Source organism: Molothrus aeneus, chromosome 14 (genome assembly GCF_037042795.1).
Source record: "Molothrus aeneus isolate 106 chromosome 14, BPBGC_Maene_1.0, whole genome shotgun sequence".
Taxonomy (NCBI): domain Eukaryota; kingdom Metazoa; phylum Chordata; class Aves; order Passeriformes; family Icteridae; genus Molothrus; species Molothrus aeneus.
In genome coordinates this window covers 4,144,750-4,166,167 of record NC_089659.1, presented here as the reverse complement: position 1 = coordinate 4,166,167, position 21,418 = coordinate 4,144,750, and the positions used below count along the sequence as shown (strand labels likewise).

At 56.1% G+C, this 21,418-nt stretch overlaps 5 protein-coding genes across 5 annotated transcripts in view; 2 read left to right on the top strand and 3 right to left on the bottom strand.

The window, feature by feature from the left end:
• DRP2 (dystrophin related protein 2) overlaps positions 1–3,982 on the top strand; it is a 31,496-nt gene extending 27,514 nt beyond the window's left edge. Inside the window, exons 21-24 of the mRNA XM_066559508.1 lie at positions 561–798; positions 935–1,055; positions 1,191–1,277; positions 2,027–3,982. Coding sequence (XP_066415605.1) covers positions 561–798; positions 935–1,055; positions 1,191–1,277; positions 2,027–2,046 — 466 coding nt within the window. The 3' untranslated portion in view covers positions 2,047–3,982. The remainder of the gene's footprint in view (positions 1–560; positions 799–934; positions 1,056–1,190; positions 1,278–2,026) is intronic.
• On the bottom strand, positions 3,729–8,415 carry LOC136562780 (aryl-hydrocarbon-interacting protein-like 1). The gene is made up of 7 exons (XM_066559787.1): positions 8,320–8,415; positions 7,461–7,640; positions 7,105–7,293; positions 6,854–7,030; positions 6,600–6,741; positions 5,123–6,265; positions 3,729–3,754 (listed from the first exon to the last, which is right to left on the bottom strand). The coding sequence occupies exons 1-7, from the start codon at positions 8,413–8,415 to the stop codon at positions 3,729–3,731; spliced, it is 1,953 nt and encodes a 650-aa protein (XP_066415884.1).
• A 487-nt stretch (positions 8,416–8,902) lies between these two features.
• On the bottom strand, positions 8,903–14,767 carry TAF7L (TATA-box binding protein associated factor 7 like). The gene is made up of 11 exons (XM_066559351.1): positions 14,572–14,767; positions 13,591–13,669; positions 13,284–13,417; positions 12,812–12,938; positions 12,555–12,613; positions 11,469–11,541; positions 10,963–11,079; positions 10,673–10,861; positions 10,459–10,571; positions 10,121–10,180; positions 8,903–9,322 (listed from the first exon to the last, which is right to left on the bottom strand). Exons 1-11 carry the CDS (start codon positions 14,635–14,637, stop codon positions 9,278–9,280), a joined length of 1,062 nt encoding a protein of 353 aa, XP_066415448.1. The 5' UTR covers positions 14,638–14,767; the 3' UTR covers positions 8,903–9,277.
• Positions 14,768–14,841: 74 nt separating this feature from the next.
• On the top strand, positions 14,842–18,729 carry LOC136562491 (magnesium transporter NIPA2-like). Its single transcript, XM_066559352.1, has 5 exons — positions 14,842–14,970; positions 15,077–15,133; positions 16,128–16,218; positions 16,350–16,510; positions 17,442–18,729. The coding sequence occupies exons 1-5, from the start codon at positions 14,853–14,855 to the stop codon at positions 18,059–18,061; spliced, it is 1,047 nt and encodes a 348-aa protein (XP_066415449.1). The 5' UTR covers positions 14,842–14,852; the 3' UTR covers positions 18,062–18,729.
• Positions 18,730–19,598: 869 nt separating this feature from the next.
• Positions 19,599–20,919, bottom strand: TIMM8A (translocase of inner mitochondrial membrane 8A). Its single transcript, XM_066559353.1, has 2 exons — positions 20,733–20,919; positions 19,599–20,375 (listed from the first exon to the last, which is right to left on the bottom strand). The coding sequence occupies exons 1-2, from the start codon at positions 20,853–20,855 to the stop codon at positions 20,214–20,216; spliced, it is 285 nt and encodes a 94-aa protein (XP_066415450.1). The 5' UTR covers positions 20,856–20,919; the 3' UTR covers positions 19,599–20,213.
• Positions 20,920–21,418: the final 499 nt, after the last annotated feature.

The window sequence follows — 21,418 nt, the reverse complement described above, 5'->3', positions numbered from 1 at the left end:
AGTGGGGGTTATGGCTTGGGAGGAGGAAGGGACTGGGGAAGCCTTGCAGAGCTCAGAGTGGAGGCAGGGGATGCTGCTGGGTCTGGAGCTGGGGATTGCAGGTGCTGAGAGGGCAGGTTTGGAGGAGGGCTAAGCTGAGCACTACAAATCACTGAGGGTGTGCTCTCCAATGAAGGGAGATTACTCTGTTCCCCAAAACATCCCTTCCAACATCCAGAGAACCTGTTCCCTCCTGAACCCCAAAAAGGTTGAAGTGAGCCCAGGGCACTCTGTTTTTCTTGTCCCTGAGCCCCTCATGAACAGTGGTATTGCTGCTCTGGACCAGGGTGAGGCTCTAAGCAGGGCACACCAGCTCAGGGGGAGGTGATGCTTTCCCTGCCCTTGTTTTCAGCCTCTTAGGAAGTGGTTGCATGTCTGTGAACCCCCTGTGTGGGGTAGAACCTCACACAGGCCACCCTGCAGTGCAGCATCCTGGCCGACAGGCAAAGCTTTGTCTGATGTGCAGCTCCCAGGGGTTTCCAGGCAGGATTGAGGGGATGCTGACCTGGGCTGTCCTGCAGGATCCTCCAGGGAGAGCTGAGACGTTTGAAGTGGCAGCATGATGAGGCAGTGGAGTCCCCAACCTTGGCCTCAGGCTCTCCCGAGTCAGTGCAGGACCCACGGAACGAGGAGCTGCTGGCAGAGGCGCGGATCCTCCGGCAGCACAAGAGCCGCCTGGAGACACGGATGCAGATCCTGGAGGACCACAACAAGCAGCTGGAATCCCAGCTGCACAGGCTGAGGGAGCTGCTGCTGCAGGTGTGCTCAGAGCAGGGATGGGGTGGGCTTTGCCACAGCAGAGCTGGGACAGTGGCATAAAGGGGATGGGCAGAGAAAGGGAAGCCAAGTGCAGAGGGTCATGACAACCTTCTCATAACAACTCTTCTCATTCCAGCCTCCAGCAGAGTCAGAAGGCAATGGTTCAGCAGCCTCCTCCTTGGCTTCATCTCCACATCAGTCAGAAGGCAGCCAGGCAAAGGAGAAAGAGCACAACACCCCTGACACTGAAACTGCAGGTGAGCTGTGAGCTTGGGCTGAGCTCCTGGCCCTGCTGCCTTGTTCCTGCACCCTGCCATCCTGCAGAGATGCTGGCAGCCAGGTGTGTGTCCAGAGAGCCTTTTCCTACCCCCCTGCCCTCCTTGCCACTGCAGATGAGGTGGAAGCCAAAACCCAGGAGGTCAGCATGTGCCTGGAAGACATCATGGAGAAGCTGCGGAGCGCCTTCCCCAGCTCCCGAGGTACTTGAGTGAAATCCTCCTCTCTCACTTCTCACTGCTCCCTCAGGTGAGGCTTTCCACAGAGCCCTGCCCCAGTCCCAGCTTCCCTGCAACAGCTGATGACCTGTAGTGCTTCAGCCACGAGCTTTGCTGCTGCAGTGCTGCTGGGATGGGTGTGTGGCCTGGGAATGGAGGAGGAGGAGGAGGTGGAGGAGGCTTCACACCTGCAAGGAGAGGCCATGAGAGCTGCCAAGAGCACAGACCAAACAGATCCCTGTGATGAGCTGCAGGGCAGCCTCCTGCCCTGCTCAGGACCTGCACCCCACCGTGAGGATGGACAGACTGCCAGCACCACCTGCAGTGACAGCTTTGAGCCCCCTCCTGCCTTCATCCCTGTCAGACCCCTCTGCAGGAGAGGTCGAGGCCCCAGGAGCCTGGTGAGATGGAAGCAACGGTGCAGGCTCTCCTGGCTGCTCGGGGATGGCTCTTCCCAGCAGGGATGGGGACTGGGGCATGTGTGGGTTTTGGTTTTGGTCATTCTGCTCCTTCCCTCTGTGCTCCAGTGCAGGGGCAGCACTTGGTCTCTTGCCCAGGCTGCCAGAGGGAGCCATTGCTTGGTGCCAGCACTAACATGAGGTGGTGCTCTGCCCATGCAGACCCTTGCCCACTTTCTGCCATCCCTGAGCAGGACCCTCCTGGCTCTGCAGCAGCTTCCTTCTAACCAGCTGGCTCTGGGTCCTGTTTTCCTGACCTGTCTATTTCTCTTACAGGTATGACCTCCCTTATCTAACACCTCCTGTGAGCCAGAGGCTTTTCCTAACCAGCTACCTGGCTGCTTTCCTCCCCTCTCTCCCTGCCATGCTCCCTGTGCTGCAGCAGACCTCACACAGACTCCCTCCGAGCTGCTGGTGCAGGATGCTTGCCAGCTCCAGAAGATCTCAGGGGAACATAGGCCATGCAGGAGTGGGACTGTAGGCTCCCAGGAGGCTGGTGGGGTCACTGGCCACAGTGTCCAAGCCTGGGTGGGATGGTTCAGAAGAACTGAAGCCATGAAAACTGCCAGTCTCCCCTGGCACCCTCAGGGGATGCAGAGCTCAGCATCCCACTCTTCATCCCTGCCCAGGAGCCTCCAGGTCTATGGGCACCAAAACACTCCTGGAGCCACGCAATTTTTAGAATAACTCTTTCTAACAGTGACCAGCTGCCAGCCTTATGGTTTGAGCTCTGCCACCCAAGGCTCTGCAGCCAGCCAGGCACACACCACCAGGAGAGAGTCTGTGAGGTTTATGGAGTAGGGATTGAGTCCATGTTAGAGCTTCAGCCCAGCTAGTAGCCTTATTTGAGAGGGTCTTTATAACAGAGCCTTATTGTTTAATTTGCATATATTTCTATATATTATATATATATATATATATATATATATACTGTACTTAAATACTCTCATGGACTCACTCTATTAAACTCTAATACCTTAAGTGTAGCTGCCCTTCGCTTTCAGACCAGCCCAGCTCCTGCTCCCAGGGGCACCAGCACCTTTCCCTGTTGCTGGGATTGCCTTGCAGGGCTGCAGTGAGGGAGCTCAGTGAGGGCTGCACCCACAGCAGGTCCTTCACCCTGCCTGGTGTCCTGGGCATCTGTGCCTTTGCCATGGCAGAGTCCTGCACAGCCCCAGCTCCATGCCTGGCAGCTCCTGCAGGGAGGGTTTCTCCAGCCACACTCCAGCCCTGGGGCCACCTGGTGTGATACAAGTGTGAGTGGGCAGCAGGGCAGGCAGGGACCCCCTGGCTGCAGGCCCTATGGGGCAGTGCAGGGAGGCTGCTGTGCCAGCTGGCAGGGCAGCTCAGGCCTGGTGGCTCCTGGGGTCCCTTGGGCTGGCTGATTTGTGCTTTGTTATGTCGAGAAAGAGGCAGAGTCAGGTGCTGCAGGGTCACCCAGAGCAGGGGCTGACATGGCCCCGGTGCTCTGGAGCCACAGGGTGTGGAGAGATGAGAGGCTTGAGCCCTTGGGGCAGGGCAGGGCTGCACAGAGGGGCGGAACATCCCATTTAACAGGGCTTGCAAGGACACAGCCAGGGCTGGTGTCGCTGGCTGGGACAGGACATGGTGCTGAACTGTCTGGGGAGGTTGTGAGCAGGTCTGTGGGCTTGGCTCTGGGCTGCTGGCAGAGGTGAGCAGCAGTGCCCACCCCAGGACAAGGCAGTGTGAGCCTTTCAGCCAGGGCTGTGCAGCATGGAGTGCTCCCGTGTCACTGGCACAGCGTGGGTGGCTGTCCTTGCTGTCCCCTGTGCCGGCCAGCTGAGTGGCAGGAGGGCAGTGTGGTGGCATTAGGTGGCTTTGGACATGCTGTGTCAGGCTGTGGGTGACAGGGACCCCGGGCCAGCCTGTGAGACCCCGCTGGCCCCCTCTGTTATCCCAGGGGCAGGATGGCAGCAGCGTGGGGAGCAGCAGAGTGAGGCTTGGCCTGAGGGTGTGCTCAGGAGTATCCAGCCTTGGGGGACACTGGAGGATAAAAAAGGGCAGGATGAGGACAGAGCTGCTGGCCCCAGTGGCAGGTGTGGGGAGCAGAGGTGGCCAGGTTGGTGCTTGGGCTGTGTTTGGGAGCCAGGAGGTGTCAGGGAGGGGAGCAGGCTGGCTAATGCTCTGGTAACCATGTACTGTGGTGCTGCTGTCCTCACTGCTTTGTGGCATCTCTGCTCTGGAAAGAGAATAAATTTGTATTTATACTGATGCCTGGATCAGTGCTCTGGCTCGTCTGTCCATGTGCCGTGCTGGCTCTGCTCCTGCAGGGCTGCTGGGACACAGCCTGCACTGTCCCCCTGGCTGTCCCCACCACTGAGGCTCAGCAGGAGCTGTGAGCAGTGCCCCAGGATCCCCAGGCACAGGCGTGTCCGACCCCCAGCCACCATCTTCATCCTGTCCAGCAAGGTCTGTGCAGGCCATGTGGCTGCTGAGGGCTGGGGCAGGGGCTGTGTGGGGACAGTCCCTCATTTCCCCAGGAACTTTGGCTTGAGGAAACCCTTCAGCCCCTGACAGGCTGTAGACAGCAGTGGGATGCTGGGTGGGCAAGGCAGTCCTCTTCCCTCCTTTCTCCCTGCAGCTCCATCAAGTTTTCAGTGCCCAGAGGTGTCTGGGTGTCCCACGTGCTGCCCGTGTTTGCTGTGCCTTTGTGGCACAGTAGGGATTCAGAGAAGTTCAGGGTAAGGCCAGGGGCTCTCGGGCTCTCTGCCCTGCCCAGACTTGGCTGATGGTGAAGCCTGCCCAGGACAGACAATTCTTGGGCTCTCACCCTGCCTGGCAGTGCTGGGAAAGGCCTGACACGGTGCCCTGCAGGGAAATTTGGGGACACTCACACAGGAGAGATCCAGGAGCTTGAGGGGGGTGAAGTGCAGCCTCCTTGACCACCACAAGCTGCCCCATCCCTGTGCCATGGGCTCAGGGCAAGGCAGAGCTGTGGGATGTGCTCAGGGAAGCTGCTCACGCTCAGGAACAAATCCAGCCCGTGGTGCCAGGGAAGAGCTTTTATTTCTCAGCCAGCAGAGCTCGGTGGCACCCAGCTGAAAGGGCTGGAGCCGGTGAGTCGGGCAGGCAGTGCAGGGCAGGGTGAGGACAGCATTGTCCCCGTGTCACTGCTGGGCCAGTCCCAGCCCCGGGGCTCCCCCTCCGGGCACAGGAGCCCTGCTGTCCGTGCTGTGCCTCTTTGTCAGTGCCCTGGCAGCTGCTCCCCAAGCAGAACTGACCCTGCTCAGGGCTGGGCACTGCCCTGCTCTTTGCTGCACTGCTCCAGGGGTGCAGCACCCCTTTCTCGGGCTGCTAAGGGGCATTTCTGCCCCTTAGGGGGTATTTCTGCCCCTCCACCCAGCTCCTCACCTTCCCCAGGGGTGGAGCTCTCTGGGGGGCTGTTGCCTTCCCCAGTATTTCCTTGTCCAGTGCCTGCTCCCTGCAGCTCCCTGCAGCTCACCTCTTCCAGAGCCTCCCCAGATGTTTTATCCTCCAGCCCTGGGGCCCCCTCAGCTGGTCCCAGCCCCTCGCTGGGAGGCTCCAGATGTGGAGCTGGTTTCGGCTGAGCCTGGGCCTCACTGCCAGCTCCCTCTGCTCTGCTGGCTCCTTGCTCCAACCCCTGTAGCAGCCCTGCTGCCTTTGTCTCCCCTGTTGTCCCACATTGCCCTGCTTCAGGCTGTTCCATTTTTGCTGGTAGACACTCTTTCTCTTTGTCCTTCTCCTCTTTCCCTTTCACTACTGCCTCCTCCTCCCTCTCTTTTCCTTCATTTTCTTCTTCCTTCTCTACTTCTTCACCCTCTTTTAATTTCTCATCTTTCTCTGCTCTCCTCTCCACCTTCTCTTCCCCCTCCACTTTGTCTTCCTTTTCTTCCTTCTCCTCCTCCAATTTTCCATCTTCTTCCTCTGCCCCTTTCTCTACCTTTACCTCTTTGCCCTCCTCTTTTTCTTCCTCTTTCTTCTCCTCTTCCCTCTCCTCCTCTTTCTCTTCTTCCTCCTCTATTCCCAGGCTCTCTGGCTTTGCCCTGCAGGTGCCCAGGTTTTCTTCCTTCCCCACTGCTGTGCGATCCCTCCCTTCCACCTCTTCTCCTACAGGCTCTCCCCGGGCTTCTTCTCCTGCTGGTGCTGCCCCTTCACCCGCAGCCCTGGGGGTCCCTGGTTCAGTCTGGGGAGCCCTGGGCTGTTCTGTGACCCCAGTCCCAGCACCCTGCTCCCCCTGCCCATGGCTCTCCCGGTCCCCAGCCTCCCCCTGAGGTGCCCCATCACCCACCTCCCTGCTCTCCCGCCCCTCACGGCCCTTCAGGCCCTGGCCTGACTGGAAGAGGCCCTGGTAGCGTTTCCGATCCTCCACATGCTTCTTCCTCATCCTCTCCCCCAGCTGCTTCAGCTCCTTCTTCACGGCGGCCGCCATGGAGGGGTCGAGGTGAGCCACGCGCTGGAAGTCCTCCCGCGCCTCCCTCTCGTTCCAGACAGCAGCGTGGGCCTTTGCCCGCTTGAAATAGGCCTTGGCATTGTCTGCCAGGAGAGAAGAGCCCTCAGTGGGTGTCCTGCAGCTCAGGGCCACCAGCCACGGGAGCTGGAGAGCCTGGGGAGCAGAGGATGTCAAGCACATGTGGGGTGTGGGATGGACACACTTGTAGGGAGGGCAGGGAGACTGGGCTATGCATAGGAAGTGCAGGGATCATCATGGGAAGGGGAAGGATGGTGGTGGATGGGACAGACACAGGGATCCAGATGGCACAGGCACTATTGCAGGACACAGGATGAGCATTGTCACAGCTGGGGGATTCAGAGCATGGAGTCCCTGGGAGCCACGGGCACAGCAGGGTGGGACGCAGGGCACAGGTACCATTGTGTTTCTGGAGGAGCTCCGTGGTGTGCTCCAGCACCTCGTAGTACTCGCCGAGCTCCAGCTGGCACTGGCAGTAGTTGAGCACCAGTGGAGTGACCAGGCTCTCCAGCTTCAGCCAGCCATCCTCCCACGGCTTCTCCTGCCCACGAGCAACCCAGGGCAGCTCACGGCTGTGTCCAGCCCCTCCCAGCACCCAGGGCACGCTCTGAGGTGTGACCCAGGCAGGGGTGGGAGGTGGTGGTGCTGCTTACCTTGGCCTGCAGGTTCCTGAGGCAGATGACAGCCTCCTGGTACTTGGCGGCCGCCTGCGCGAACTCCCTGCGCAGCACCAGCCGGTTGCCCTCGCTGTGCAGCACGGGCACTGCTGCCAGCTTCTCCTCCTTGCTCATGGCCCAGGTGTCACGTTTGTATGCTGAGGGGTCCTCCACCTGCCCAAGCAGGAGGAGCTGAGTGGCTGTCCCAGCTGTTCCTTCTCTGGCAGCCATCCCCACCATCCCCTTACCCGGAACAGCTCCATGATGAAGATGAGAGGCTGAGGCGTCCGCTGCAGCTCGTCCAGGTCCTCGTATCCTGTGCTGTGGTAGTCAAACATGTTGCCCATGCCACAGCGGTGCTTCTGGCCCTCCAGGGGGTCCCGTCCCTCTGCGATCCTCCTCATGCCCCTGGAGACCAGGGCGTACATGCCTGTGTGCTGCAAGGAGGGAGCACCCTGCTCAGCCCCTTGGCTGGGGCAGCCCCCCGGTGCTGAGGCACACTGTGTTTGCACCAAAGATGGACAGAGCATCTCTGGGATGCGTGGCTCTGTGTCCTGGCTCTGCAGGAAGGAGGGAAATGGGCATCTCTGGGCCCCTCACTCACAATGGCGTCGCACCAGAACTCTGCCACCTCCCCGATCCTCATGGAGCTGAGCAGCGTCTCCCAGATCTCCAGCTTGAACATCTTGCCCACGATGATCTCCATGGGCATGCCAGCCTCCCGGCTGTCATCGATCACTGTCCGCTCAAAGTCGTCCTTCAGTGTCTGGAAGTGGAAGGTGAACTGGCCCAGAGAGAGCCCAGTGGTGAGACCCCCTTGGCAGCCACCCCGACCTCAGCTGTGGGGTTGAGCCTGCTCTCAGCACGGACTGGCAGCTCCCAGCTGAGCCTGCTCCCAGCTGATCTGACTGGCAGCTCTCCCTCCACAGCAGGACATTGTGCTTCCTGCCCATTTGAGACAGCAAGCAGATGGTCAAATGTCTTGACATCCATCCATGCTGTAGCTCACTGCTCCCTTTGGATCCCCCTTTATAGCCCTGTGCAGAGAGAGCTCCTGTGCTCCAGGACCTGGTGGAACCCACAGTGATCTGAGGCTGGAGAATCTCCCAGGAACAACCCATTGGCATCTCACTGCTGCTTGGCACACGGCAGGAAAGGCAGATTTCAGCAACCCACTGGGGCTGCTGAGCTCTAAGGGTGCCAGGCGCAGGAGGTGTCCCAGGCCCAATGCAAGGTAAGGCTGTGGGCATTGCCAGCTCTCACTATGAAAAACATGGCTGGGAAAATTTCAAAACTTTGAATTTTGAAAATTCAAACCAGCCCAAACCAGCCCCTCCTGCACCCCTGCTGTGAGGGCTCTCACTCTTCCCAGACCTGGATCTGGCCTTGTGAACCACAATGGGCAGGGATGTCAGACCCACTCCCTCTCCCAGGGCTCTGGAGGAACAACCCAGACAATTTACCTTGCTCCCATCCTGCAGCTTCGGCAGCTCCCCTTGGCCTCCATGCAGAATCTTCTTTTTGACCCCTTCCACATTCAGCAGGTAGGTTTCTTCCATGGCTGCTCACAGATCACACTCACCCCAGCACACTCTGGCCCTTCTGGAGCTCCACGTCTTCCTTAGGTGTCTCTTTCTTGATTATCTGGACATACACATCATCTTCCAGGGCTCCTGCTGACCTTTTCCTTTCTGTGCTGGGGGCAGAGCCTTCTTCCCCTGCCCGTGGGTGGTGAGAGGGGTGTCCCCTCCTAGCACACACTTGCTGAAGCCCCCGGTGTCCTCTGTTGCTTTCTGTAACCGCCCTTCTAATCCTCTTCCCACCCTGCCAGGTTAATCTGGGATTTGCCTGCATAGTCTGTGAGGAATTACAGGAACTCCCTGATCAGGAGGGCCTCGTTCCTCCCACCAAGTGCCAGCACTTTTGACCCAGCTCCATGAAGAGCACTCTGGGGAAGGAGCCCAGCAGTGCCCCACCAAAGGTGCCCAGGCACAGCTCCCTGCCAGGGGCTGTGTGGTTGGGAGACCACAAAGGAACAGACCAGGCTTGAAAAGGAAACTTTATTGAGTTTGGTTTGCAGATATAAGCACTCCTCAAACACAAGAACAAACTCTTACCAGGCCACAGCCCATCAAATCCAAGACTCAATAAGATGCAGAAACCAGCACTGTGCTGTCCTGGGGAGGCCAGTGCTGACTATTGACAGTAAATCTGTTTTTTGGCTGCTCTCACAGCCATAGTCCAATTCTTTAGCTCCACCAGCCAAAGCCAGCACAGTGGATGTGACATCAGCTCTGGACATGGACCCTGTACCACTGCCCAGCAGCACATGTGGCAGCAGAAGTGTGTGACTAAAGCAAGGACTTCAGTGTGGCAGGTGACCACCACTTCCAGCTCTGCTCACAGACCCAGGCCCACTGCTCACTTCTCCATGAGGGACTCCAGCTGCTCCTGCAGGGATGCCATCTGGGAAGAGAGAGTGAGATGTTACAGTAAGGCACATCTGGGACCCCAGGCAGCCCCAGCCCACTTCTTTAGTTTCATCTTCAGCAATGACTTCCCAGCCTGACAGCAGGAACAGGTGAGTCAAGGGAAAAAGAGCAACTTGGAAGATGCAGTTGTGATGGAAGAGGCTAAAAATGGCAGATCACTGCCACTCCAACCAGTCTGGCCTTGTACCTATGGATCCCCAGGATGAAACATCCCAGACCTCTTTTCTAATGACTTCTCCTCTGCTAGGAAGAGAAGATTCTTGCACATCTTCTACCCACAGCAGTGGATGCTCTCCCTGTGTGCTGCCTGGAGCTGTGCTTGGGCTCCTCTGGGACAGAACTGGCACTGCCCACAGGGATGTGAGAGTGAGAACCTCCTGCCTTGGTACCAGGCTGAAACAGAGCTGCCCAGGCAGGAAATCTGCCACAACCCTACAGCCACTGCCTTCCTGGTACAGGGGTGCTAACAGGTCTGTGTTCCACCCCAGACAGCAATCCTGGCAGCTCTGGACTGCTGACTGGGCATGGCTTGGCTGCTCCAGAGGGAAGGCTGCAGTCAACCCTACTCCTTGTATCTCCTTCTGCCTTGGGAAGCTCCAAGCACTACTGATGACGTACAACCCCACCTGAGGTACAGATACAAGCCCACCTGAGCTGTAACCTGGAGTTCACAGCAGCTGCTGTGCTGGAAGACTCAGGGAACTCTGTCAGACCAAGCCTGGAGCAGTGTTGTGCCCCAGTACCTCCTACTCCACTGTGGGAGTTTCCTCACCTGCTGCTTCTCTCGCTCTTCTTGCTGCTTGAACTCATCCAGCACGGCCTGGAGACGGGTCTGCAGACACAAACATGGACACCAGAGCTAGCAGTGTGCTCTCAGCAGAATGGGTGCTGCTGCCACACGTCACATGGTGCAGTGACAACCACCCCCTTGTCTCCTCCAGTTTCACAGATTATTTTGCCTCCACAGGGAAATGCTGGAGTGTGTACAGCCACACCGCAGCTATTTTTAACCCAGGAGGCAAAGGCTCCTGGCTTCTCCAAATCAGCCTGCTGGATCTAATGGCCAGCCAGTGTTAAGCAGGTCTGAAGAGACCCCAGGAGAGCTCTCACCTTGAGGGCAAGGTTCTCCACTTTCATGATGAGATCTTCCTGGCGCTTCCTCCTGTCTTGAGTTTCCTGGAGTTTACTTTTCAGGTTGTCAATCTGTTTCTGGATGCCCATGGCTGGAAGGGAGAGTGAGCTCAGACCCAGAGCAGCAGCAGAGCTGGGAAGCACAGCCTGCCTGGCACCCCAACAATTCTGCCATGCTCTGCTGGCCACTCACCGATCTGGTTGGACCCCTCATTCTCCTGCTGCTGCCCATCAGACTCATTCAGCTTGTCCTGCAGCTGCCTCTCCAAGTCCTCCTCAGTGTCCATGATGTTCAGATCTTCATCATCATGATGATCCCTCTCATCTTCATCCTCACTGCTGCTGCTGATATCATTAAATATCTCCCGCAGTTCATCGTGTTCTAGTTGGGGGGAAAAGAGTTAAAACACAGCTGATGAGCTGCCAGCGCCCTTTGCCTGCCAGGGACCACAGCTAGAAATAAAACAGCCTTCCCCACTGCACCTGAGGAGCCATGGCCTTGCTTATGCCCTGACATCCCTGGGGAGGAGATGTCCAGGCTGGTGAGTGAACCATGGTTGTCCACTTCTTTAGTTTCATCTTCAGCAATGACTTCCCAGCCTGACAGCAGGAACAGGTGAGTCAAGGGAAAAAGAGCAACTTGGAAGATGCAGTTGTGATGGAAGAGGCTAAAAATGGCAGATCACTGCCACTCCAACCAGTCTGGCCTTGTACCTATGGACCCCCAGGATGAAACATCCCAGACCTCTTTTCTAATGACTTCTCTACTATTTCAGTTCCTTCTCACTAAAACAGCACAGTCCACCAGAAAGGTCACCCTGAGGAAACAATAAACTTTGAACAAGGCAAAGATGAAGCTCCAAAACTTCAGCGCCTCTTGTGTGTTGATGTCCCACATCATGCAAAGCTCAACTTGCTCATTCCAGAACACCCAGGTCACACACATGTCCTTGTCCTACTCCTGAGCTTTTTTCCCACTGAAAGGATACGGACACTGACAGCCTCAGCATCAGTGCTCAGGAGACGTTTCACCTCTTTTTCCACATCAGGAGACTCAATATACTGGGCCAGAGAGGAGAAAGAGAACAGAGACACTGTTAAATGCCTTGTGCATGCTGCTGCTGCTGGCCAACTGAAAGGCTCCACCTCTGGATAGAGCACTGTTTCAAGGCTTTCTTATCTTTCTGCTCAGAGTTTGCTCATATTTAACTGCGAAGTAATTTATGCACTCCCCAAAAACAATCCATCTTTTCTGTACCTTGGTAGGTTGAGTGCTCTCACTTTTCTGTTTATACTATGTATTTCATAAGACTTTCTGTGTCTATGCAGAAAGTCCTTGAGGTGTTGACGGTCAACTCAACTGAACTCAAGTGAACTCAAATCCTTCCCATCCCACTCAAAAGAAAGCTTCATTTTTCACTTTTAAATTAGTCGTCAGGAATTTTACTGCAGTGATATCAAATCTCTCCTGTGGGCTACAAGAATGTCTCAAGTAATTTGCTTCCCAAATGTCATGCAAAATCACACTCAACCCTGTTCCCAGAAACTGCAAAGGAGAGAAGAACAAGTCTTCCCAGCCTCAGGGTGCTGCATCTCCCCAACACCTTGCATGGCTTGTGCATATGCACAGAGACAGTCTCTGAGCTCCATCTGTTGTCACTCCCCCAGCTGAAGTGACACTGGTACTATTTGAGGAAGGGAATGGGCCGTGCAGAAAGAGAAGATTTAAGCTGGGAAAGCAGGAATGAGTGAAGCCTCATTTCCATGGGAGTCTTTCTTTCTTTCTTCTCTATGAGCAGGAAGAGATGTGGTGTGGCAAGGCAGCCACAGGAATGAGGTCCAGCAGTGCTCTACACAGAGGACTTTCCCCTCAGGAGCATCTCGGAAAATGCAGAGGAAGCACCCAAAGAAGCGTTTAAATCTACTATCCTACCCTCACCCTCATCTCAGGCAAGGAAAAGTGAACAAATGTTAGAAAACACATGACTTCTGGACCAATCACAGTTACAGCTCTAATGTCCCTGCCCTCCTAGCCCTTGGGTATTTCACCTGCATCTGGGTGAGAAGCAACTCACCTTCTTCTTAGCTGTCTTCCGGAACCGCCGCTTCCGTACATTTTTCAGGGGAAGGGTGACTGTGACAGAGGAAACACATTTTATGTGTCAGGCAGATGGCCCAGTGAGAGAAGCACGTGTCAGAAGGGAGAAAATCCCTTCTGCAACAGAGACAGCCATGGAAAGGAGCAGCAGCACTGCCAGTACCTGGCAGCTGTGAGCACCCAGCTCAGATGTGAGGTACTGGGGTGGAGGGGCTTGGCACAGCCTCTACTCACTGCCATGGTTCCATATGAATTTCTTCTCTCTGTCCTTGTCCTTCTTCTTGTTTGCCTTGGGGTCAGTGGTCACTGTTTGCTCTTCCAAAGGTGGGTACAGATCACCATCCACAGTGCAAACAAGCATCTGGAATCCCCACATGAGCACAAGGATGTGAAGGAACAGTGACTGCCCACTGCACGTTGTCAACCAAGGGGATTCAGGGGCACAGGGTGTGGAAAACACAGCTGCACCCCCAGCTCAGTTGGACATAGCAGCAGTTAAGCTGTCACAAGGGCAATCACATTTCACACTTCAGGAATGAGGTTTCTAAAGACCAAGTGGAATGGGGAATTTTAAACTGCTAATGCTGTGAGATACAGGAATTGGGCATGTTACAATGGGTGTCCAGCTGCCAAAGTGTACAGGGGTTTTCCTGGAGGGGGAGCAATGACTTAAGCTGTTGGTGCAGGCAAGAAGGACAGCTCATACCTGGCAAATATCTGCTGTCTTGTAGAAGGTTTTCTTGTCGATGGTTTTTAAGCTCTCGATGATGCAGGGGAGATCCACCAGCTTGGCTGCCAGTGGCACCCGGTCCACACGGACAATCCCATGGCGCCCGTCCGCTGGGGAGAACCAGGGGCAGGTCAGTGCTGTGCCTCAACAGCCACCCTGGGAAATACAGCCCTGGGCAGCAGGAACTTCACAGGACAGCACGTGCAGGTGGCACAGCTTCGGCTGTGGGCAGGCAGAGGTGCCCAGAGCAGATGCTCACCATGCCCTGGTGCTACTCACTCACCATGCAGCTCAATGGTGAGCCTGTCCTTCAGGTTGACATTCCCAGACTGGACTGCTCGCCGCACAGTCGAGGCATATTCCTGAGAAGGGAATTCTTCAGGAGCTGGTGTGCTTCCTCCAAGAGTTACTGAATGCTTCTGCCCAACCTACCCAGCTTTAAACACCTGCCATCCACATGCTGGATAGCAACTGCAAGAGCCAGGTGAATTGCACCTTCCTCCCAACAGCATGTTAATGTGGCTCTGCTATTCCCAGTGCTCTCCATACCCCTGGCTGTGACAGTGGTGTGAGTTTCCTGACAGAGACACCTGCCAGAGCTCCACAGGACTGTGGGCACTTAAGAGCTCCCCTCACTAAGCCCTTGTGGTCCCAGCAGGACACAGTGTCACAGAATCCCAGAATAACTGGGGGTGGAAGAAGAGATCACCCAGTCCAACCCCGCTGCCAAGGCAGGGTCACCTGAAGCAGGTGATACACCGACACATCCAGGTGGGTTTGGGATGTCTCCAGAGAGGGAGATTCCACAGCCTCCCTACCCAGCTGTTTAATTGCCCTGCCACTCTCAATGGAAAGTTCTTCCTTTGGTGAGGTGGAACTTGTGTTTTAGTTTATGATCCTGTCGCTGGGCACCAGAAAAAGAGTCTCAGCTTTACACACATAACAAACAGCAACGAGGGCGTGTATCGCCACTGCAACTAAAGAACCAAAACCTTTTACTGAAAGGTCCTCCCAAACCCTCTGGGTTGTCTCTGAGCCTCCTGCACCGAGCGGCAGGAGCACCCCTCTGGGGAAGGCCGTGGACAACCCGTTCAAAAGGATGGGAAGGGGCTCCCCAGCCCCCAAAGCACCCAGCCGCCTGCTTCCACAGCCCAGAGCCGCAGCTTCCCCACCGCCTGTCACCGCCCGGGGCAGCCGGTGCCGGCCGGCCAGCCGGGCTCAGCCCGGTGTAGCCGTGAGGGGCCGGGACGGACCGAGCTCTTACCGGGGGCAGCCGCAGCACGAACTGGCTCTCGAGCTCGTGCGGAGCATCGTCCTTGCCCTTGCTCATCCCGCCTCCTCCAGCTCCGCCACAAACACAAACACGCGGTCACGGCGCCCAGGGAAGGCTCCCGCACGGAGAGCGCAGTCCCCAGCCCAGGCCGGCTGCCCGAGCCGCCGCACCCCGCTCCCGGCCCGGCCCGGTCCCGCCCCGCGGAAGCCGAGCCCAGCGCGCCGCCCCTTCCGCTCCCTCCCCGCTCCGGCCCCGCTCCGGTGCCGCTGGCCATGGGCGCCGGGTTCGGCGCGGGGCTGGGGCTGGCCCTGGCCTCCAGCGCCTTCATCGGCGGCAGCTTCGTCCTGAAGAAGAAGGGGCTGCTCCGGCTGTGCGGCCGCGCCCGGGCAGGTACGGCCGCTCCCGGGGCGCTGCCCCCTCTGGGTCCCCCGAGGGTCGTGACCAGAGTTTTGTTTGGTTTCATCTGAAGTTTCTCGTTTGTTTCCTTTGCACTCAGGGCAAGGAGGGCACGCGTACCTGCGAGAGTGGCTTTGGTGGGCAGGGCTGCTGTGCAGTAAGTACCGCGCTCAGACTGTGTTACCACACTTATCATGGGATCACGGAATGGTTTCGGGTGGTGGAGACCTTAAAGATCATCTCGTTCCACACCCCTCCCGTAGGAACACCCACTATCCCAGGCTGCTCCAGGCCCTAAGGTCCAACCTGGCCTTGAACACTTCCCGGGATGGGGCAGCCGCAGCTTCTCTGGGCACCCTGTGCCAGGGCTTCACCACTTTCAAAGGGAACAATTCCTGGTATCTTATCTAAACCTACTCTCCTCCAGTTTCAACCCATTCCCCCTTATCCTGTCACTACATGCCCTTGTAAAAAGTCTCTCTCTTTCTTGTAGGCTGCCTTTGCATACTGGAGAGCCACAATTAGGTCACTCCAGAGCCCTCCCTTTTGAGAATGTGGCTGTTTCCAGTCACTTTCATGTTTTGTTACTACCATTTTAGTCTGATTGCTTGAGTTTTATCCAAGTTTCTGATTATGATGTTGATCTCATTGTAATTAAACTATTCTAAAGTCTCATGCATTACCAAGTTTCTGTGCTAAGCAGGAGCTGAGGAGCTGCTTTAGCTGGATTAAGTGCTTCTGAAGTGGCCTGCCCTGAGGATGTAGTGATAATGGCACATGCAGTGCCATGTACAGTAATTTCAGCAGCTTTACTTTACACTTTTCTATGTTAAGAACCAACTCTAACTGATTTACCCATTAAAAAGCTGTTCCAGGAAAAGGACAGACACCTTTCAGCTTTGAGGAAATTATGGAAATACTTTGCTGTGGTTGCTGCTCCCTGTAGAGGCACATGTGACAAAGGCTCACTGTGCATAACACTGAGCCTTCTCTTCCCAAGAGAAGGTGCTGGTGCTGTTCTTCCCTGCTTGCTCAACATACCTCAGAGAAACAGCATGCTCAGGAGGAAGCTGAGGCTTTTCTGACTACACTCAAACCTGTATTATAGTGATTTGCTCCCACTTTGATGCTCACAGGAGTTTCTCTTGCAGTGGGAGTTGGAGAAGCTGCAAATTTTGCCGCCTATGCCTTTGCCCCTGCAACACTGGTAACTCCACTGGGTGCTCTGAGTGTCCTTGTTAGGTAAGCAGCCTCAGGAACAGCCTCACTTCACCTACCAACCCTTAGTGATGAAAGCAGTTGCTCTGCTCTCTTCCCTCAAGTATCCATTTCTTGTCCTAACTGGTTTTGGATTTTTTTTTTTTCTTTTTCAGTGCAGTTCTGTCTTCCATCTTCCTGAATGAGCAGCTGAATGTTCACGGGAAGATTGGCTGCATCCTGAGTATCCTGGGCTCCACTGTGATGGTGATCCATGCCCCACAGGAAGAAGAGGTTTCCAGCCTGGAGTCAATGGCAGAGAAGCTGAAAGATCCAGGTACTAAAATAAAAGGATTTCTGTTGACTTCAGGCTAGTGACAGTGGAAGGTGGGATACAACGTGGAGAGATTGGAAAAGACTGAACTAAATGGTAATTGAGCTGTTTATTGTTCTGCACACCCTACTGGAATTATTACTAGCTGCAAGTGGGCTGGTTTTTTTACTGTCTGTGATGTATAGATGCAAAAATTGAGAAGCAGGGAAATGAGGTGCAGCTGTCAGCAGAAGAGATTGGCCTGTGGCAGTGCCAGGAGTTGCAGAGGGAATTCCTGTACATAAGGGTGGTAGTGATGTGGCTGAGAGAAGACAGAGGAGGAAATTCAGGCAGAAGAACTCAAGGCAAAAGAATTCAAGGACTTGTGCCCAAGATCAGGTAGTCCTGGTATTTATCTCAGAGGTTGAATCAAATTGCAAGGATATGATGTAGGCAATAGCACAAATGGCAGAATAAGCCAAAAGAGATGGAGGAAGGCAGCATAAGGAGAGGAGCAAAGCAGAGTAACAGGCAGATGTTGCTGCTCATTAGGGGGAGCACTGGCAGGGCATTCCTGTGATGTGGCACTTTCCTTTTTATCCCACCAGCCTGCAGAGTTCAGCCACGGCTTCCCAAGCCTTCTGTCACCTTCCTGGGCCTCCTGCTAGACTGGTCAAAAGTCCCCCAGCTCTGTTAGTGCTGTGGAGCCTGGCTGTGCCCCTGCCACTCCCAGCAGACTGTATCCCCAGCAGCCTGACTTGTGATCACACTGTAATGAGCTGTTGGTGTCTCTGCAGCTTTGCTCAGGCTTTCCAACCCTGTTCCCCTCAGATGGAGACCAGAAAGGCTGATGGGGCAGTTACCTGCCTGTCCTTCATCTCTCCTTGCTGTTCAGTCATCTGTCACTGGTGCTGCTGTGTTCTGATGGGAGTTCTTGAATTCTTCTTTCCCCAAGGATTCATTGTATTTGCTGTGTGTGTCCTGGTGAGCTCCCTTCTGCTCATCTTTGTGGCTGGACCCCGTTATGGACAGAGCAACGTCCTGGTTTATGTTTTGGTCTGCTCTGCCATCGGCTCGCTGTCTGTATCCTGTGTTAAAGGCCTGGGGATTGCCCTGAAGGAATTGTTCTCAGGGAAGCCAGTCCTGAAGGAACCCCTGGGCTGGGTGCTCCTGGTGTGCCTGGTGATCTGCATCAGCATCCAGATCAACTATCTGAACAAAGCCCTGGACATTTTCAACACCTCTGTGGTCACACCCATTTACTACGTGCTGTTCACCACGGCAGTCATGACGTGCTCTGCCATCCTCTTCAAGGAGTGGCAGCACCTGGTGCTGGACAACATCATCGGCTCCATCAGCGGCTTCCTCACCATCGTGTCGGGCATCTTCCTCCTGCACGCCTTCAGGGACATGCCCTTCACCCCCAGCCTCCTGCCCCTCTTCCTGCAGCCAGCCAGGGCAGACCCACACCCTCCCTGGAGCACTGCAGACAGACATCAGTCCTGTCAGCACCAGCCTCTGCTGCCCTCCGAGGACAAGGACTCTCAGAGCGCAGAAGAGGAGGAGGAGAAGTGAAAGCAGGTGAGGAAGTATCTGAACTGCTGTTTTCCTGCTCCCCCTGCCAAGGCTGAACGTGCTGCTGCAGGAGCTGTGAGTTACCCTCTGCCTGCCCCAGGCACCACCACACTGACAGGAGGCTGACAGGGCCAGCAGCCTCCTGTGGTACAGACAGGAGCCCTGAGAAGTGCCCCATTCCTGGCATCCTGTGCTTCTTCACTCTTCTTTTATGTGAAGAAATAATTTTCCCTCATCAGGACTCAGAGCTCAGCTGTGCAGAGAGAGGCCTGCAGCACTAACACAGTGCTAACCCTGACTCCATGGCAGGTCACACATCTGGGGAGGCTCACACTGTTTTTTAAGCCCAGAATTAACAGTTACAGAATGATCTAACATGGTGCTAAGGTTGAACAGAGAGAAGATGGATGTCTGGCTTTAAAGGTGACATTCAGAGAGTATTAATGCAAAAATTCCTCTGTCAAGTACTTGGTTTTGCTCACTCTGCTAGAATTTATTTACAGATTCACATCCAAAAACAGAATACAGCCCAAACTGGGAAACTTCAGTGGTGCTGCCACATACTGCTGTGGCTCTTACAGAGGGACCAACCTCTTTGTGCAACATCTGCTGTGCAGGTTGATGAAGCTTCCTGTGTTCTATTAAAAACTGACCTGTTCATTTTCCAAGTGCTGAGTGATACATTTATACCAAGAGCTGGGTGAACACTGGAAGGCATGGAGGATCACAGGGGTAGGAAGAACTCTGTGAGTGCTCCAGAGAAACTCAAGTTGGGACAGGAGAGGGAATCACCTACTCTGGGAACCTAGTCCTTAGCTATTGAGGTAAGTTTATGACAGCTGTGTTCTCACTGACATGGGTTTACATCTGCACAGCTGCTGAACACATCCTGAGTTTGTTCCCAGGAAGGCTGCTGGCTACAAGCCACCCATGTTGGGAGCTCACACGCTCTGTCCAGCAGCTCCTGCAGTGGGTTGTGTGCAAAACTGCTTTACCAGGCTCCTGTGTAGAGCTCCAAGCCACTGTCAGGGTCACTCCAGGCTTCCCAGAGCCCTGCAGCATATGAGCACTGCTGAAATGCTGCTGCCTTCCCAGAAAGCTGATCAGTAGTTAGTTGTTTTTCCAGTTTGAAGCTCCTGTTTGTGTCCTGGGGGCAGAGGTCCAGAAAACACACCCACGGGCCTCCTGCCAGTGACCTCCACAGGTGAAGGTGCACGAGGGTATAAAGCAGCTGGTTAGTTATTCCCTGCATTTAGTCTCTCTAAAGAAACTACTCTCCAGGACAGCAGGAGCTGTTAACCTTTTGGGGAAGAAGAGGAAAGGCCACAACCTCTCCCAGAAACAAATCTGATTCATGAGACCAAATTAATTGAGCAACAAATCAGAATTCAGAAAAGGCCTTCTAGCCAGAAGACAGTTATGTCTCCTTCCTACTAATTTTGCCATAAATAGGGTAACTGGGAAGGAGGGGGAGTGACAAGAAGGCCAGACTTTCCATTCTCAGTAGTGATCTATCTGAAAAAAGGAGAATCTCATATTAAAAATTGACCCAGTTAATATTTATTACATTTACCCAGGGAAAGCAGTTAATGGAGCAAGTCAGCATCGACAGAGTTGTGCTGCAGTGTGAAAATTGGTCACTTGGCCATATGAACAATTCACCTATGGAAGCCTGGAAGTATTTTCCAGCAGTGGCACTGCCTGGGATGATCACTGTTCCCAACACGCTCTTCTTGCTCAGGGTGCCTGTCCCAGCCATGGTGCCCGGGCCAGGTGAGGATGTGCCCAGGAGAGCTGCTTTGTGCAGCACTGTTTAAGGCGGGCTGGCCTCACCCAGAGCCGAGCTTCCCATCAGCGCTGGGAGCATCCGTGGAACGAGCATCAGCACCCTCTGCTCAGCCGAGGGGGCACGTTCCAAACGCTCCCGGGTCCTGGCACAAAGGTGGCCGCTAGCCCGCAGGGCCGGGAGCAGCACATCACCCCGACGTGCAGCGTCCGTGTGTCTGTTGTGGGCTCTCATCTGGCTGCGACTTCCCCGAGACTGGCATTTAATCAAATCCTACCCCCCGAGCTGGTCCTGGCTCCTTGGGGCAGCGGAGTGACCAGGAGTGGGCATGGGCGAGGGCCTGGCCTGGCGGGGGCTGGGTCCGGCTCAGTCGGACAGGCTCTCCGAGAAGGCCGACTTGGATTTCTGCGTCTGCTCCAGCCGGTTCAGGATGAACTGGCTCGTGTCGATGAAGCGCTCCACGCAGTTCACGAAGCACGTCTCAGCCCGGCTGTCCAGCTTGGGGCCCGGCTTGTCCATGCACTTCTCCTGCACACAGCGGGGTCCCGTTGGTCCCGGGGGCACCGCAGCCCGACCGGGGCCGTGCCTCCGGACACCTCCCGCCCTCGGACACGCTCCCGCCACCTCGGGACCCCGATCCCCTCGGGACCCTCACGCCAGCTCGGGCGCACCCGGCCGCTCCCCACGCGGGGCTCTGCCCGCCCCGGAGAGCCGCCCCCTCCCGCTCTGTGCTCACCGGAGCTGGGGCTGCTCCCACGGCGGCTCCATTTTGTCCCCATCAGCCTCCTCCCCCCGGGGACAAAGGTCTGCGCGGCCTCCCAGACCGCCTCGCCCCACCATCGCCACCGGGTCACCGGAGCCGCCGGCCCTGCCCGCCCCCCGTACCCAGCAGAGCTCGGTCATCTGGTGCACCAGCTGCTGGAAGCGCTGCTTCTGCGTCTCCACCTCGATGAAGCGCTGGAGCTGGGGGTCGGCCCCGCCCAGCCCGGCGGCGGACGGCGGGTCCATGGTGCTCCCGGTGTCCCCCCGGTCCCTCCCGGTGCCGCCGCGCTGCGACCTTCACGTGCCGCCGGTGCCGCGCCCGCCCCTTCCGCCCGCGCCGCGCCTGCGCGCCCGCCCGCCGCGCGCCCCCTGCCGGCGGGGCGGAGCGGCCGCAACGGGGAGGCCTTGGAACCGTTTTATTGTCCGGGAACGGAGCGGAGCGGGAGCGTCCCGGGGTGTGATGGAGCTCCGGGGCGGTAATGGAGCTCCTAGGGATGTGATGGAGCTCCAGGGATGCGATGGAGCTCCAAGGCGCTGATGGAGTTCTGGGGATGTGGTGGAGTTCTGGGGTGGTGATGGAGCTCTGAGCACGTAATGGAGCTCTGAGCATGTGATGGAGTTCTGGGGTGGTGATGGAGCTCTGAGCATATGATGGAGCTCCAGGGATGTGATGAAGCTCTGAGCACGTGATGGAGCTCCAGGGATGTGATGAAGCTCTGAGCACGTGATGGAGCTGTAAGGCACTGATGGAGTTCTGGGAATGTGATGGAGTTCTGGGGTGGTGATGGAGCTCTGAGCACGTGATGGAG

What these genes read in the sequence shown, in the direction of transcription:
- LOC136562780 (XM_066559787.1), bottom strand. Translation starts at nt 8,415, where the DNA reads ATGGAAGAAACCTACCTGCTGAATGTGGAAGGGGTCAAAAAGAAGATT. An exon ending in TCAGGAACCTGCAGGCCAAG is followed by an intron (nt 6,742 to 6,853) that starts GTAAGCAGCACC and finishes GCTCGTGGGCAG; the next exon opens with GAGAAGCCGTGGGAGGATGG. An exon ending in GAGCTCCACCCCTGGGGAAG is followed by an intron (nt 3,755 to 5,122) that starts GTGAGGAGCTGG and finishes TTTATCCTCCAG; the next exon opens with TGTCCCCCAAGGCTGGATAC.
- TAF7L (XM_066559351.1), bottom strand. Translation starts at nt 14,637, where the DNA reads ATGAGCAAGGGCAAGGACGATGCTCCGCACGAGCTCGAGAGCCAGTTC. An exon ending in GCTCACCATTGAGCTGCATG is followed by an intron (nt 13,418 to 13,590) that starts GTGAGTGAGTAG and finishes GGTTCTCCCCAG; the next exon opens with CGGACGGGCGCCATGGGATT. An exon ending in GGAAGACAGCTAAGAAGAAG is followed by an intron (nt 11,542 to 12,554) that starts GTGAGTTGCTTC and finishes TCTCTGGCCCAG; the next exon opens with TATATTGAGTCTCCTGATGT.
- LOC136562491 (XM_066559352.1), top strand. Translation starts at nt 14,853, where the DNA reads ATGGGCGCCGGGTTCGGCGCGGGGCTGGGGCTGGCCCTGGCCTCCAGC. An exon ending in GCTCTGAGTGTCCTTGTTAG is followed by an intron (nt 16,219 to 16,349) that starts GTAAGCAGCCTC and finishes TTTCTTTTTCAG; the next exon opens with TGCAGTTCTGTCTTCCATCT. An exon ending in AGAGAAGCTGAAAGATCCAG is followed by an intron (nt 16,511 to 17,441) that starts GTACTAAAATAA and finishes TCTTTCCCCAAG; the next exon opens with GATTCATTGTATTTGCTGTG.
- TIMM8A (XM_066559353.1), bottom strand. Translation starts at nt 20,855, where the DNA reads ATGGACCCGCCGTCCGCCGCCGGGCTGGGCGGGGCCGACCCCCAGCTC. An exon ending in AGATGACCGAGCTCTGCTGG is followed by an intron (nt 20,376 to 20,732) that starts GTACGGGGGGCG and finishes CGCTGTGTGCAG; the next exon opens with GAGAAGTGCATGGACAAGCC.